Source organism: Herpailurus yagouaroundi, unplaced genomic scaffold (assembly GCF_014898765.1).
Source record: "Herpailurus yagouaroundi ecotype Mexico unplaced genomic scaffold, PumYag 428, whole genome shotgun sequence".
Taxonomy (NCBI): domain Eukaryota; kingdom Metazoa; phylum Chordata; class Mammalia; order Carnivora; family Felidae; genus Herpailurus; species Herpailurus yagouaroundi.
Window position 1 is genome coordinate 366,617 of NW_024412645.1, and position 17,286 is coordinate 383,902.

Here is a 17,286-nt window from a genome sequence, read left to right on the forward strand (position 1 = left end):
CCCCCCCGTGAATCCAATGGTATCTCTTTATCTGAAGCTGTCAGCTTAGTTCTGCATTTGGCAGGTAGAAGCCCTGAGTGGCTTTTATCACTGACAAGGACAAAACAGCTCTTGAGTCAGCAATTTTAATGAACTTCTGTTGGGAGGCAGTGGAGCCATGGCTTAGGATGGTGAATGGGTATACAGCTTATCATTCTCTCAAAACCAGAACATGTAAAATGGGAAATGTTCTTGATGTCGAGTTGGAAAATCTGAGCTCTGCCATTTAGCCGTGTGCCCGAGAACATTCTTCAATTCCCCTGGTTTAGTTCCTCATTTGCAAACTGAGATGGTGCCCGCCCAGCTGCTTCACAGAGTAGGGGTGAGGATCAAGTAAAACATGGCTGCCAAGGGGTCACAGATTACCTCCTGCTTTCTCCTTTAGCCACCTCACTTGCAGCTCTCCTGTTCTTCCCTCCTCCCCATTTAGGCTACAAGCTCACCAGTGCTCAATCTGAGGCCTGTCAATGACTCCCATGGATACTGCTTAGCTATCTATGACACTTCAGGCTAAAGAACATGGCAACTCCAATGCTAAAAGTCTCATCAAAACTAATTTTTATCTCTGCCTTGTGTTCCTGATTCATAGCCCAACCACAGTAGCCTTTCACTTAATAGCCTCAATCAAGGGAGGAAAGCTTTGTTCTCTGGTCTTGGACAGTATATTCCTCCCCCGTGTGAAAAGCCCAGGTCACAAAAGAAAGGGCACTCGACAAACACCAGCAGTGATCTCGCACATCTCTTTTCTCCCATCTGGCATATTCAGTTCAGAACAGGCTGGTGGCCCAAGCCTTGAGGAAGCCCAAGGAAGTATACTGTTCAGCCAAGTAAACAGTTATAGGCTCAAGATACCACTGGCTTCATACTTCAGGAGTGAGATCTGACAGTATGGATGCGGCCAGCAGGCTGATGTTGGCAAGGGTGTAAGCCCCAGCCAAGTTGCAGCTTTCAGCGCCTTTTCTGAATCACTCCTTACTTCCATAAGAACAGACTTATTCACCTTGGGACAGTGAGATATAGTGAGTCCCAGTAAATAAGTACAAACCCAGAGAAGGAGCAGACTGAGCATCCTTTACCAGGGTCACAGCGAGGGGGCTAGCAATGACCTGGGCAGGGGATCAGTGCCACTGGAGGAGAGAGTGCAGTCTCAGGTAGGACACTGGAGATCAACGTTAACAACCGGAGCTGCCCAATAACAGAAAAAGTAGTCACAAGAGTGAGTGTCCTGTTGAGAGTTTTCAGGGAGCAGCTGGCTCCCCACTTATTAGGAGTGGGATGGAAAATATTCACACGTCAGGGTTTGGACCAAGATGCTCAGCAGCCTCTTCTGACCCTGAGACCTAGTGGGGTTATCAAGAAAAAGCTGAGAAGTAAAAGGTATCTGCGTGGGCTTAAGGGACTTGGTGCTGCTTCTTCCAGAGTCTCAGATGCCCCTATGGCTTCATAGCTCAGTGACACAGGGTGACATGAGTGGGGGAGTGGGAGTCACCACAGGCCAGGGCAGGTAGGACTGTGCAGCATCATCAGGCATATTAAAACAGCTTTCTGCTGAGAAAAACAGCTTTCCAGTTAAGAATCAGAAATGTTTAAAGAGGAACATGTCAAAACGAACAAAAAAGGGAGCAGGTCATAAATGATACATCGGCCCCTTTCCCCCTATAAATCATGTTAATTTTTTTTCCTGAGGAAAAACCCCAACACTGAAGACAGTCCAATTCAAAAACAACTCATCTTTCTCACTTAGGTAAATGACACAGCAGAAGTCTATATTCTAACCTGAAAAAAAAGATGGGGAAAAGTATCTCATATTTTAACACAAAGGTCTGAGGGGTGTTACCAGATAGAATTAGCAGTAATAATGCTGTGTCAGGTTTAAAAGGACAAGAAACTCACTTCCTGTTGGAGGGGTGATGGGAAAAGAAGCAGATGAGTGAAATTCCCCTGTAACAATCATGGGAGCCACTGGAAAGCTAATAAAGGGATATCTTCAAGAAAATATGCATGCATGTGAGACTGTCTAGTTTCAGAATCAATGCTGACCCCCTAATGCCCATGTGCAGACACCAGTGAAGAATGCCTGCTTAATAAACTACCTGCCAAAAACATAAATCCTCTCTTCTCCCTTACTCTCCCTATGTTTTGGACAGATGACTTATTTTTCCATATGCTGCTCCTCTTTATGTGCAATTTTCTGAAGTAAACTGGTTAAAAGTATCTTTTAACCAAAGCTAAACTGAAATGATTTGAATCTCATCTTGAGCCTGGGACTATGGTGGGCAAGAGAAAGTTCTACCAGCCTGCTGGAGGAGACTCTGGAAATGAGGATGTTCATACAGAAACTGTCAAGATAGCCTCCAGAACCAGGGTGATGACGCAAAGGGAAAAGTTCCTAAGCATTTTCCAGGAGCAGTAACTCAAACCAAGGAGTAAGCAGGGACGTTGGGCAATGTCAGGAGATATTCTGTCACACTTGAGGGTGGGGTGCTACTGGTAACTAGCAGGTAGGGAGTATGTGGCCTCTTTGTTTCCAAAAGATTTCAAGAAGGTGGAGAATTAGAAATGCAAAACAAGGCAGAGGGGAAGGCGTGACTACCTGGGGGACAGAGGAGCCACTCTCTTCAGTTTTGTCTTCTCCATGCCCCAGTTCTCACAGTGCTGGGGTGAGGCTATAAGGTGAGGTCAAAGCTGTCTGGATCCAAGTGAATCTGAGGATCTGGAAACTGTAATACCTATTAACATTTCCGTTCTAGCAGCTGGGCATCGCCAGGCAAACTAAGTAGAAGGTGCTATTTCACTGCAGTCTAGTCTACATTACATTTCCTTCCTTTCTTCCTTCTAGAGGCCTTTTAGGATCTCTCTCTCTAACCTGCTATTGAGACAAACCTCATGACACCCTGCCTAGAGCACACATTATGCCAACCCATCAGTCCAGTCCTTGAGAACAGGGGTCCCATTTCCTACCAGAGGCCACCACCATTCAATAAGTGGGTGTTTTGTCCCTATCTTGGAGCTGCAGGGACCAAAGAAAGGCAGGAAGACTCCTAGTTTACATTCCTCAATGTGGTAAGTATATTTGGGGAGGAAGGGCAGAGGGCAGATTTGCACTCAGCCTGAGTGTTTAGAATGGTTAAACTTCAACGTTCCTTCTTCTTCAGAGATCCTAGGACACTAAGATCCTAGGAAGGCCTGTGGCGGGTACTAAACCAGAAGCGAGCACCAGCTCATACCTCCTGTATTCTGGATGCTTCTTGGGAAAAATGGCCACATTGTCTATTCTCTCCTATTTGTGCAGGGTTAGCACTGTGCCCTGATTTAAGAACTGTCTAACACTGTTTATTGGTTGAGACAATGAGCTTGACCCATGCAGCCAGTGGGAGCTAGTGCAGGAGCCCACCATGCGGACGAACAGAGTACCAGTATGATAGCTGCAGTGGCTCTAATCCTGGTCCACATGGCATTGTTCCCTTGGCTGGCTGCCACTCTCCCTCAGCCACCCACCAGCGCATCCCCAGGTCCCATCTGGGTCGAGCATCTACCTAAAAGTGCAGCTGCCTGGCTCCGCCCCCCAAAGCTTCGGCTGAAAGAGCTGTGTCTGCTTGCATAGGAGGCTGGCCGGCTGGGCAGCCAGGGCAAGAGGAAAGCAGGAATCTCGGAGTGTAAGAGTTCTTCAGCTACAAAGGCCACCTCAAACCACTTGCGCTGGAAGCTGGCGAAGTCATCCACTGCTGTCGTGTGCCAGGTAGTGGGCTGCTGCATGGCCACTGGGAAAAGCAAAGGGGAGAGAAAGTGCTTATTTTCTTGATGCAAGGCTGAACCTTGAAAACACTATGCCAAGTAAAAGTAGCCATACAGAAGAGATCACATATTACACGATACCACTTAAATGAAATGTCCAGAATAGGCCAATCCTTAGAGACTAAAGGCAGATTGGTGGTGGCCAGGGGCAGCAGGGAAGAGAAGTTTGGCAGTGACTGTTAACATGCACAAGGTTTCCTTTCAGGGTGATGGAAACGATCTGGACCTAGACAGAGGTGGTGGTGGTTGCACAACACTGGGAATGTACTAAATGCCAGTGTTCACTTGAAAATGGTTAATTTTATGTTACATGAATTTTACTTCAGTTAAAAAAATATGTTTTATCCTCAGTTTCAGACCTCTACTTTCAGAGCAGGTAATAGTAACCAGGTTTTTTTCTACTTGAAGGTAAAAGAGGTATCTATTGGCCAAACTGGGAACATAAGGGAAGAGGTGGCAGCAGACATATCAGTGGCTACCAGAAAAACACCTGCACAGATCCATTTCTGACACGTTCTTGGATAAGAGAACATAGAGAGAGGGCACTACCTGCTTCATCTGATGCATGTATGATTCCTGAAATCCAGAGGCTGAGAAGCCATTTGTCTGAAGGAGGGGGTCACTTCCAGCCAAGGTCCTGGTGGGCAATGGCTGGACTGGACAAGTGAGTGTCTCCAGCTCTGACCTTGCTGGAATTGGTCCCCCTCTTGGGAATTGTTTTCTCATTAAAAGGAAAAAAAAAAAGACTTAAATTGTATCTTAGAAAGCATGCTAGGATTTAATAGTCTTTCTGGGGTAAGAAATGGAGTCTAACAAGTAAAAAGTGCTGTAAGTTACTGATTAGAGCCTGGCATGTTATACTCAGAACCACCTGTACTGGATGGGTGGAGAGGGGCACTGTAATTAAAAAGTGTAACCAAAAAATGGCCCGTGGGGATTTCCTCACACCAGATCCCTTGGCCTCTTTTAGGTTTATCTTCCATCCACACCGCTGTGATGAAGAACATACTATAGCTTTAAGAAATACTTGTCACTCCTTAAATTAAGTACAAGTGCTCAGGAAGCTGACAGATCTGTCTTCTTAGAATACAAAGTCACACAAGGAACTCAAGAAGCACCATCACTTTAAAGAGCAAGCCAACAGGAAAACCACTTGCCCCTTTGGGCAACAGCATTCGCCTCATCTCTGACCTCGGTCAGGTTCTTTGTCCATGACTATCTTGTAGAAATAGAAGCCGTAGATGAAGGTCCGCCAGACTTCACCAGATGCGTGTGTGATGAGCTGCTCTTCCAGCATTTTCTAGAAGGAGAGACATTGAAACTCTAAAATTCCTGTGGAGGGACATCTTAGAGGTATAGCCCTCGTTTACACGTTGGAGTCAAGGGAGTGACAAAACATCGAGGAGACCCTACCCATCACCCCTCATCAGCCATGATGATTGCTCTATGATAAATGTTGTTCCTGATGTGAATTATATTACACAATGCAAATACATATTATAACACCATCAATTATTTCAAACATACGAAAAATATAAAGAAGATCCAGGTACACCACCACACAACTCGAACAAAGTGAACATTTGGCTTATACTGACTTCATATCTTTTCTTTCTTTCTTTCCTTTTTTTTTTTTTTTTTGTTCATTTTATTTATTTTAGAATGAAAGAGACAGAGAGTGGGGAAGTGGGGAAGAGGGAGAGAGAGAATCTTAAGCAAGCTCTACAATCAGCATGGAGTCTGACCTCAGGCATAATCCCACAAATCTGGGATCATGACCTGAGCTGAAATCAAGAGTCAAACACTCAACTGATTGAGCCACCCAGGTGCCCTGACTTCAGATCTTTTTATAAAAAAAGAAAGGGGGAGCGGGGGGAATACCTGGGTGGCTCAGTCAGTTGAGCACCAGACTCTTTGTTTTGGCTCAGGTCATTATCTCACAGTTCATAAGTTTGAGCCCTGCATGGAACCTGTGCTGACAGCATGGATCCTGTTTGGGATTCTCTCTCTTCCTCTCTCTCTGCTCCCCCTCCCCCCACTCATCCTCTCTCTCTCTCAAAAATAAACTTAAATATGGACTCTAATATGTCCCATTCCTCCTCCTCTCTCACCAAACCACCAAATAAGTGGTTAGTGTAATGTTGCATTAGTGTAATGTAGTATAATGTTATTCTCATGCAGGTTTTAATAATTTTATTATATAGACATGTATTGATAAAGAATATGAGGTATTTTCATGAGATTTTAAATTTTAAATAAAGGACATAATACTATTGTTATTTTGTATATTGGATTTTCACTCAACATCATGCTTTAGACATTTATCCATGTTGACATGTGTCCCTCCAGCTCATTCATTCTAACTGCTGTAGAAACATTCCAATGTGCAAATAAGAAAATTCAATTCTTAGAGAGACAGGAGTATATGTAATAAGGCACAGGCCATGCAAAACTGCCTATTACGACCCCCAAAGAGACAACTGAGGATTGCATGCTTATTTTTTTTTATTTTTTTTTAATGTTTATTTTTTTATTTTTGAGGGAGACAGAGAGAGAGAGAGAGAGAGAGAGAGAGAGAGAGAGAGAGAGAAAGAGAGAGAGCGTGCAAGTGTGAGCAGGGCAGGGGCAGAGAGAGGGAGACACAGAATCCAAAGTAGGCTCCAGGCTCTGAGCTGTCAGCACAGAGCCAGAGACTGCATACATATTTAAGTCAGTTACTGATTTTACATTTTAGTGATGACAAGCCAGCTGGTCAGCATGGTAGTTATTTCTAGTGGGGTCCTCTGTGTGGACAGAATGGTGTGAACCATATCAGCCAACTTGACCTTTCCTATTTTTTTCCTCTCGAGCTTAAACAGTGTCATTAAATTCAGCAAGTGTTTGCTACATGCCTACACCATGTGCCAAACAGCATGATGATATGCAATGGACAAGAAGAGGTAGCTCTGCCCTCAAGAAGTCTGGTCAAGGTGGGAGACAAATGAAATGAGATAGAATTTTCCTTCTGTTGTGCTAAGTGCTATGACAGAGTAAAATACAGGGCACCATAAGGTCCATGAGGCAGAGCCTTGGATCCTGAATGAGCAGGAGTTGACCAGGGGGGATATAGGGGCTCAAGGTCAGAGGGAAGGCATTTCCTGGGAATCTTTTACAGAGATTCCTCCAAGGTTCAAAAGCGCAGACTCCATCCAGAACATTTCAGCTCATGATAAATTCTGACAGATCTTTAAGTCAAGGTATAGTGTCTTTCAAATCAAAACCTGTGGGTTCACTGATTCCAGACAGGCCTCACACTTACTAAAAACAGAGCTTCACCCCAACCTACAGATCACATTACTGAAAAGGGCAGCTGCTTCAGAGACCAGCTCTGATTTCATGGGGGTCTGAGCAGACAGTTCTGTGGGTCCTGCCCACACTCTCTCACCTGCATGATGTCGATGGCCATTGCCTGCGTCTGGACACCCTCCACATTGTTCACCAGCCAGTGCACCACCTCCGCACTGATGAAGCAGTATGGCGAGAGGCCCTTCTGTTCCGAGAGCAGCTGGACTCCTGTCCTGAATTCCAATGTGGCGGGCAGGAAGCAGGGTATGTATGTACAAGGGCAACAAGCAGAAAGAGAACATGAAAAAGAAGGGACTCCCACTAAAGCATTGAATATCTGAAGGAAGGACCTGTGCAGCACAATTTCTCTACACTATTCCTAAACCCACAGAAATCCGCAAGACAGAACAAAAGGTGTTATAGGGGGAAAAGGAAAAGAGGAAGGAAGAAGGATCTGACATTTAGAGCATTACCTATATTTGTCAGGCATTATACTAGGTAACTTACATAATTATTTCATTTAGATCTTATATCAAACCTGTGACTTAGCCACTAGTATCCCATTTTACAAACAAGATAACAGAGGCTGAGAGAGGTCAAGTAACCTGTGCAAGGTCTCGCAGCTGGTGAGCAATACAACCAGGTATGAATCCACCAAATCACACTGCCTGTGCATCACCATGGCTCAGGCCTGTGGGATCCTCCCGCCCTTGCACTCAAACACATGATGAGCCACTTACGAGGGGTGCTTCATGGCTTCTAGGATCTCCGTCAGGGTGGAGGATGAGGTTAAGGAGCTTGCTGCCAACTGCTGAGAGCTGTAAACAGAGTGTCCAGTCAGCAAAGCAAAAAGGCACATTCACGGTCATAAGTATGAACCTTAGGAACTACTCCCTCTACTTCTTACAGAGCTAGAGGCCAAAGATGACATTGATACTGATGGTGTTCAAGCAAATGCTAGACAGCTACATCCTTAGGGATATCTCAGAGGGGTTCCTGCTTTCAAAGCGTACACATTAAGATAAAAAAAAAAATCAAAGTGGTTTTGTGTTCAGACTTGCTTCCCTTAATAAGCACCTCCCCTTTTAATAATGCCTCCGGCACTTCCAAGAGATCTCCGTGGACTGTTCTGATTTTGCCCCCAAGGCCCTCGCCATCATTTAACCTCACCAGAGAGTGCCAGGTAATGAGGTAAGAGCATGGGGACAGAAGCCCAGTATCTTCACTTACCAGCTGGAGGGGCTCTAACTTTTCTTGGCCTAAGTTTCCTCATCTGAAGAGGGGGATGATACTATTCCTAGATTTCAGTGTTGTTGTGAGGCTAATGCATGTAAAATAGCACGTGTAGGGCTGATACCCACAAAACCCTAAAAGGTAAACATTACTGAATATAATAACATCAACCTTTTGAAACTCAGATTAAAGGAGCAGATGAAGGTCAAAGAGCTGAGAGATATCAGGGTCCAGGTTTGACTCCAAGTCTGACTGCTTCCAGAGCCCGTATCTTTCTACCACCTATTGCCTGAGTTCTTCCTCAATGGGCTGATGGTACCTTTATTTTTGATTTATTTACTTTTTTATTATTTTTTTTAATTTTTATTTATTTTTGAGACAGAGAGAAACAGAGCATGAACGGGGGAGGGTCAGAGAGAGAGAGAGGGAGACACAGAATCCGAAGCAGGCTCCAGGCTCTAAGCTGTCAGCACAGAGCCTAACGTGGGGCTCGAACTCACGGACCGTGAGATCATGACCTGAGCCAAAGTCGGACGCTCAACCAACTGAGCCCCCCAGGCGCCCCTATTTATTATTTTTTTAAATGTCTATTTATTTATTTTTGAGAGAGAGTGAGGGAGGGGCAGAGAGAGAGGGAGACAGAGAATCCCAAGCAGGCTCCGCATTGTCAGCACAGAGCCTGACGTGGGGCTCAAACTCACGAACCATGAGATCGTGACCTGAGCTGAAATCAAGACTCGGATGCTTAACCAACTGAGCCACCCAGACTCCCCTGGGCTGATGGTACCTTTAAACATGCTTAATACTCAGCAGCTGAGCCCAGTTCACTGGGTGTGGGACATTCATGGCCATGTACTATACTAAATCTGGGGCTTGTTCCAGAAGCTCAAGTCCATAAAACTTCTCTCTTTCCTCAGCCTCAGCCTTCTCCTATTTGGAGGGTCCAGGACTCAGTGGAACATTTCAGGATCTCAAGTCAAAAAAAGCCTGTGAAGGGACACCTGGGTGGCTCAGTCAGTTAAGCATCTGACTTCGGCCCAGGTCAAGATCTCACAGTTCATGAGTTCAAGCCCTGCATCAGGTTCTGTGATGCCAGCACAGAGTCCACTTCAGATCCTCTGTCCTCCTCTCTCTCTGCCCCTGGCCCACTTGCTCTCTCTCTCTCAAAAAAGAAATAAAAACTTTGGACCTCATCAAAATAAAAAGCTTCTGCACAGCGAAGAAAACAATCAGCAAAACTAAAAGGCAACTGACAGAATGGGAGAAGATATTTGCAAATGACATATCAGGTAAAGGGTTAGTATCCAAAATCTATAAAGAACTTATCAAACTCAAAACCCAAAAAACAAATAACCCAGTGAAGAAATGGGCAAAAGACATGAATAGACACTTCTCCAAAGAAGACATCCGGATGGCCAACCGACACATGAAAAAATGCTCAGCATCACTCATCATCAGGGAAATACAAATCAAAACCACAATGAGATACCACTTTACACCTGTCAAAATGGCTAACATTAACAACTCAGGCAACAACAGATGTTGGCGAGGATGCGGAGAAAGAGGATCTCTTTTGCATTGTTGGTGGGAATGCAAGCTGGTGCAGCCACTCTGGAAAACAGTATGGAGGTTCCTCAAAAGATTAAAAATAGAACTACCCTATGACCCAGCAATTGCACTACTAGGCATTTATCCACAGGATACAGGGGTGCTGTTTCAAAGGGACACATGCACCCCCATGTTTATAGCAGCACTATCAACAATAGCCAAAGTATGGAAAGAGACCAAATGTCCATCGATGGATGAATGGATAAAGAAGATGTGGTATATATATACAATGGAGTATTAGTTGGCAATCAAAAAGAATGAAATCTTGCCATGTGCAACTACGTGGATGGAACTGGAGGCTATTATGCTAAGTGAAATTAGAGAAAGAGAAAAATCATATGATTTCACTCATATGAGGACTTTAAGAGATAAAACAGATGAACATAAGGGAAGGGAAACAAAAATAATATAAAAACAGGGAGGGGGACAAAACAGAAGAGACTCATAAATATGGAGAACAAACTGAGGGTTACTAGAGGGGTTGTGGGAGGGGGGATGGACTAAATGGGTAAGGGGCACTAAGAAATCTACTCCTGAAATCATTGTTGCACTATATGCTAACTAATTGGGATGTAGATTTTAAAAAATAAAAAATAAAAATAAATAAATAAATAAATAAAAACTTAAACAACAAAACAAAAACTGTGAAGACCACTCCCCTCTCCTCTCCCTGCCCGGAAGTGAACTTCCTTCTAATGCCTGCCTGAGTTCCCACTACAAGAGCCTGGACAAGAGGCTATCCTGTCTGTGTGAATGTCTTCGACAGCAGAGAATGTAGCTCCTCTATGCAGTCCATTTCCCTGAAGCAGTATCAACCACTAGTCAGTTCTTTATCATGAAATGGGACCTGTTCTTTGTAATTTTCGTCATTGGTCCTGATTCGTGTCATTTTTGGCCTTCTCACCTCCAGCCTAAGCATCCCCAGTTCCCCTTCTCTTCCAAAAGCAGAACAAAACCTGCTGCTCAATGAGGAAGCAGAGAAATGCACTCCCTCCCTGTGCACCAGGCAGCCCCTCCAATCTCCTCCACATCCAGAGCTGAAAAATCAGCTGGACTTGATGGGAATGCAGGCCTGGGGGGACAAAAGAGACTACAGAAGTCCAGGCTGCCTGCTGCCTCTGAAGTGATCATCATCCCCAGAGTAAGCGAGGTGCAGTGCACTAGATGCAGGTAAAACTGACACAGACTAAGTGACAGAAAGGAAACTGAGTGACTGCTGGCAAGGGCCAGGCAGGCAAGGTGCCACAGGGGGCCTTGTGCTCTCAAATGAAGACAAGCCAAAGTCAAATCTGAGAACATACAGCTAAGGACAGCTCAGTCAGTAGGACAGTGAGGCAACAAGACCAGATTGGGCAGAATATTATAAGCTAACACAGCTGGGAAGGAATTAAAAAAGAAGTTTTTCAGATTTGACAAATGGCATTAAAAGCTGGAGCTCTTTCTCAAGTAAACGAGGTCCAAGTAGCTTCTTTTTCCTCTGGATACTCAGGAGTAGGAAAGAACAGCCATGTTTGGGCACAACCAGCAACTCATTTGCTGTTCGTTCATTTCCTTAAGTGGCAGATACTGACTGCCTGCAATCATGTGCCAGGCAGTATGCCAGATGCCACAGAGAACAGGATAGACTCTGTCCGGGCCCCCTTCCCAAAGCCTCCTCCTGCACATGCCTGATACTTTTCTGTGTCTCTGTGGACACCTTTTAGCTATTCTGGAAGGAAGGCAGGACACAGATCATTAGCCCCATCAAACAGGCGCTGGCAAGGCCTGAGTGGCCCAGGCTCCCAGGCAGAAGTCACGGCCACGTAAGAATTTGGGCCTGGGACTCTGGCCTCCCAAGCTCCGTAGCCTTTGAGGCCAGACCATCCCCACTCCCCAGAAGCATGAGTTCGGCCATTCTGAATCTCACCTGCTGTCACTGGAGTTTGCAGAGAGGAAGCTCTGTTCCCCTGAATTCTGGGAGTTCCCAAAGGCTTGGCTGCTGCCTCTGTCCACAGACTGGCCTGTGCTTACCCCCAGACTGGTGCTGTCCAACACCGGGGTGGCTGTCTGGTCCACAGATACCTGTAGGAGATTTGAAAATGAACAAAAACAAAATTCTTTAAGGTTATTTACATACATGTAAACGACTCCATTCTTCTCTCCTTCCCAGGCCTCAGTGAGCCCTGGTGGTCCAGAGCAATAAGAATTTGTGCACCCCACACGAAGGCTGACAGGAAACCGCCATTCACAGTGAAATCCCCAGAGCCAAAGAAATGGCACCAGCACCTAACTCAAACCACAGATTTAAACTAAAGAAAACTCTCTACAGAAAGAGTAAGGGAGTCAGAATCATTCCTGTGAGACTGAGAAATAGGAAAGAAGGAACACAACTAGAGACAAATGGGTGAAGATCCCAACAAATGCCTTCGCTTACCATGGGGCATCCTTTTCCACTCTGACTCTCCTTTCCCATAGCTGTCAAACAGTCTTCTAAGCACCCAGGTCCAAACCTCAGGGGCACCTGATAGCTCCTTTCCTTCTCCAGTTTCAATTCTAAAGAGAGGCCTAGTCCTGTGGCCTCCCCTCAGCTGACTCACATGTATCTCCAAGTGACACTCTTCCCACCAGGGGAAGGCTGTAACAGCCTCCTAACCGACTCCCTTGACTGCAGCCTCTCCCCTGAAGACCCTACCTGCCAGCCACCTCCCTTTTTCATCCTCCTAAAAAGACAGTTCTAATCTCACCACTCCATGACTCTGAAATCTTTCAGGTCTCCCCATAAGGCTCACAGGCTCACAGGGTCTTGCAAGTCCAGCAAAAACAGCCCTGACCTGTGATCACTCCACACTGCCAGCCACTCACCCACATACACATTCCCAGCCAAATCAAACCCTGTGTGTTTAATCCTGTCTGTATGTTCCCCCAACCTGAGGTGCCCTTCCCTACAACTACAGGCTAAAAACCCATCAGTCTTGAGGACCATTTCAAATGCTGCTGTCTTCGTAAAATGTTTTCTGACTCACTTCACCCCAGCCCCCAAATGAAAATCATCTCTGTCTGTCTACTTTGGACCTCTATAACCCCTCTCCTGGAAGCTGCCAGGTTTTGCTTCATGTAATGGTATTATATTGGTCTCATTCCCTTTAAACATAAGAGCACAAGACCATGACCTGCTCACCTAGAAAAGGTGCAATGCACAGCAAATATCTGTGGAGAGAATAGCAAGACTTCCAGAGCACTTCAAGAAAAATGACTTAGTCCCTCTTACATGGGGCTCTTGAGTACTTCAGAATAGAGTCTTATATTATCAAATATTTTGTTGGGTATCATAAAAATCACTCCTTCTAAAACAGAGTGTCTCAACCTTGGCACTATTGCCATTAGGAGCCAGATAAGTCTTTCTTGGCGGGGGGGGGGGGGGGGGGGGCGGTCCTGTGACTTATAAGATGTTGAGCAGGGATGCCTGGGTGGCTCAGTCAGTTGAGCATCCGACTTCAGCTCAGGTCATGATCTCACAGCTCATGGGTTCAAGCCCTATGTCGGGCTCTGTGCTGACAGCTCGAAGCCTGGAGCCTGCTTCAGATTCTGTGTTTCTCTTTTCTGCTCCTCTCCCGTTCATGCTCTGTTTTTGTCTCTGTCTCTCTCTCTAAGTAAATAAACATTTAAAAAAAATTTTTTTTAAATAGATGTTGAGAAGCATCCTTCACCTACTAGATGCCAGTAACACCATCCCCCCATCACTGCCCCCCATTTCCAGCTGTGACAATTAAAAAAATATCTCCAGATACAACCAAATGTGCCCCAGGAGAGACAAAGTTGTCCCCAGTTTTTAAAGAACCATCTCCTACATCAGACTCAATGATTTGCAAAAAGACGCCAGACAGACTTTGCTAGCACCATAAATACATGGAGAAATGCAGCAAGCAGCAGCTTGCAATTACCAATCACCATCTGCCCCTAACTAGCAAGACTTAGGAACAGGTACTATGCCACAATATTAAATGAGAAGTTAATTGAGGGAAGCTAGACCCAATTCTTAGGTGCTGCCTTCCAGACCACTGTAGTGGGGTCATCTCTCATCTGTGGCACCTGAGAATTGCCCCATCAGCCTAAACTGCCAGAAATCTACATGATTCCTACAGCTTTCTTTTAGCAGGGATGTGGTTAAGGAGTCCCTTCTAAATCAGAAATTGGCAAATCTTTTTTGTAAAGGAGCAGAGAGTAATTACTTTAGGCTATGTGGGCTAGATAGCCTGTTAAAACTACTCAAATCTGGGGCACCTGGGTGGCTCAGTCAGTTAAGTGTCCAACTGTGGCTCAGGTCATGACTTCGTGGTTTGTGGGTTCGAGCCCTGTGTTGGGCTCTGTGTTGACAGCTCGGAGCCTGGAGCCTGCTTCGGATTCTGTGTCTCATTCTCTCTTTGCCCCTCCCCCACTTATGCTCTGTCTCTCTCAAAAATAAATAAATGCAAAAATTAAAGATTAAAAAACAAAAAAGCAACTACTCAAAACTGCTTGAAGGATGGAAGCAGCCAGACAATGTAAATGAATGGGCATGGCTCTGTTCCAATAAGAATTCTTTCTTTTCTTTTCTTTTCTTTTCTTTATTTTGAGAGAGAGAGAGAAAGAGAAAGAGGGAGAGGGGCAGAGAGAGAGGTAGAAAGAAAGAGAATCTTAAGCAGGCTCCATGCTGTCAGCGCAGAGCCCAACATGGGGCCCAAACTCACAAACCATGAGATCATGACCTGAGCTGAAATCAAGAGTTGGACACTTAACCGACTGAGCCATCTAGGCACCCCATCTTCCAATAAGAATTATGTATAAAAGCAGATGGTGAGTCAGATTTGCCCGTTTCCTGACCTCACTTTTATATCATACAATGTTCATCTTTTAAGAGGCTGCTTAGATCTTAATACCAGGAAAGGTTATGCTTCTTCCAAGCAAATGGTTTGTCTTTTTATCTTATTACCACTCTGAATCCTGGAACAGATGTTTCCCACTTTTCTTTGGCTCCCAGATAGTACAGGACTGAATTTAGCACAAAACTCTAGATACTTTATAAGTCCTCAGATAATGTAGTATCTTGTATTTTTCTTTTATTTCCCCACCTAGTCACATTTTATTTTGGAGGTTCCATTTACTTCCATAATCCACCTGAATTAACTTTTCAGAATAAACAAAAAGACAAGAAAAGCTGGATGGACTGAATTGCAGTCTTTGTGCAGAGGCCTGGAAAGAGGCAAGTGGAGGGAGGTGCTTGGTGTTGGATGCAATTCCATTCATTTTTTTTAAGATCTTATTTTTTGGGGCACCTGGGTGGCTCAGTCAGTTGAGCGTCCGACTTCGACTCAGGTCATGAACTCTTGGATTGTGAGTTCGAGCCCCACGTCGGGCTCTGTGCTGACAGCTCAGAGCCTGGAGCCTGCTTCGGATTCTGTGTCTCCCTCTCTCTCTGCCCCTAACCCACTCACATTCTATCTCTGTCTCTCTCAAAAACAAACAAACATTAAAAAAATTAAAAAAAAAAGATCTTATTTTTAAGTCATCTCTATAGCCAAAGTGGGGCTCGAACTCAACCTCAAGGTCAAGAGTCACATGCTCTACTGACTGAGCTAGCCTGGCACCCCAGATGCAACTCCATTTTAAGAGCCTTGTCCAAAATCCTCCTTCCAGAAGGATTCCATGTAACCTGCATAGATATCCTGCTTCCAGCAGCTGCAGTTGAATCTCTCCCTTTTTTCAGTAGGTTACAGTTAGGGACTTGCTTCCAAAGAACAGAGTATAGCAAGGGTAAAACAGTAACTTCATAATGGAGACAGCTGGCAAATACTGCATCACATGCTGTTCACATGACCGGCGATGTTGTATGGGTCCCATATACCAGCTATTATGTAGTGATAAGGAGTATGCTTTACCGCTGAGGTATTCTTGTCAAAAACCCACAACTCTACCATGAGAAAAACATCAAACTTACCCAGATTCAGAGGCATTCTTCAGGATATCTAGCCTGGGAGCCTCAAGACTCTCAAAGTCATAAAAATAAATAAAAACAAAAATAAAAGCAAAAAACAAGTAAAGACTGAGAAAACTGTCACAGACCAGAGGGCACTGGGGAGACACGAAAACTAAATGCAACATGGTGCCCTGAATTGGATCCTGGAACAGAAAAAGGGCATTCATAGAGAACTGGTGAAACCCAAATAAAGTCTGGTATTTAGTCAATTAAACAAAGAAACCCTCTTCAGCAACAGCAATCCCCAGTCTCCTTCTCTTTTCCTACACACCCAAAGCCATGGGAGAAGATGAGGGGGGAAGCTCTGCCAGGGATGCCTTACAGGTTAATACCGTCCTCAACAGGCACCTCCTAGGACCCTCCAACTCATGTGACTGTCAGAGCCCTACTACTTTCTTAGGCTGGAGGACAATCAGCCACAAGGAAGCTGCCAGCCCAGCTCTCCAACTATACCTTGAGGGTGGTAGACAGAACACATTGCTTTGTCTTACCTGGAGACAAAATGGGCTAAGTGGTGTTCCTGGTTTCCCCTCACCTGACTCCTTTAGGGCATTTAGAGGCAACATAAAGGGACCCATGACAGAATCTCATATTCAGACAACTTGGGAATAACTCCCAGCTCCATAGCCAGGAGATTTCCCAAGGTTTATAATATCAGGGAAGGACAGAATATCTTCCCAAATCAAATCTCTTCCACCTGCTCTCATGGAGTTTACCATCTGGGAGTGGGAAGGAAAAACAGACATTAGACAAGGAATGCCCATATTAGGACAGCTCTATGCCCAGGAGGAGCTTGGGATTTGCCATCTCAATTAAACTGGATTATCTCCACAGGTACAGCCTCCCTCCTCCACATGTCCATCCCAACCCCTGATTCTCAATGCTTATTTATATTTTTATATCTTAACATCACTCTAAAAAAGAAAAGACATTATCAATAACTAGACATATAATAAGATAAATACACAAGAAAACCCAGTGAAAAGGATAGAAAAAGTGAGAGAAAGAGAAAACAAGGGTAGGAAAAGTGAAATTTTAGAATCTAAGTACTTCAATGATAACGTTTTAAACGTCTAGACCTGCGGCATGCAGTACAGTAGCTACTGGCTATATGTGGCTATTTAAATATAAATTAATTAAAATAAAATGTAAAATTCAGTTCCTCAGTTGCCACTTGTCAAATGCTCACTAGCCATGTGTGACTAACCATCTGTGTTGGACAGCACAGATACAGAACATTTCCATCATAGCAGGAAGTTTGATTGGACAACACTGTTCTAGAGCAAAGGCGGCAA

The 17,286-nt window shown here is 44.8% G+C and overlaps 1 protein-coding gene across 11 annotated transcripts in view; it reads right to left on the reverse strand.

Annotated features, from left to right (window-relative positions):
- DEPDC5 (DEP domain containing 5, GATOR1 subcomplex subunit) overlaps positions 1 to 17,286 on the reverse strand; it is a 126,986-nt gene that overhangs the window by 12,702 nt on the left and 96,998 nt on the right. For 9 of the 11 annotated variants that reach the window (XM_040463991.1, XM_040463996.1, XM_040463997.1 and 6 more), the window contains 5 exons: positions 11,906 to 12,060; positions 7,899 to 7,976; positions 7,259 to 7,391; positions 5,026 to 5,134; positions 3,576 to 3,800 (listed from right to left, as the gene is read on the reverse strand). In XM_040463991.1, the coding sequence (XP_040319925.1) occupies positions 3,576 to 3,800; positions 5,026 to 5,134; positions 7,259 to 7,391; positions 7,899 to 7,976; positions 11,906 to 12,060 (700 nt within the window). Of the gene's footprint in view, positions 1 to 111; positions 2,760 to 3,575; positions 3,801 to 5,025; positions 5,135 to 7,258; positions 7,392 to 7,898; positions 7,977 to 11,905; positions 12,061 to 17,286 lie in introns of those variants that run through there. The other 2 variants (XR_005787036.1, XM_040463999.1) reach the window with 2 other exon arrangements.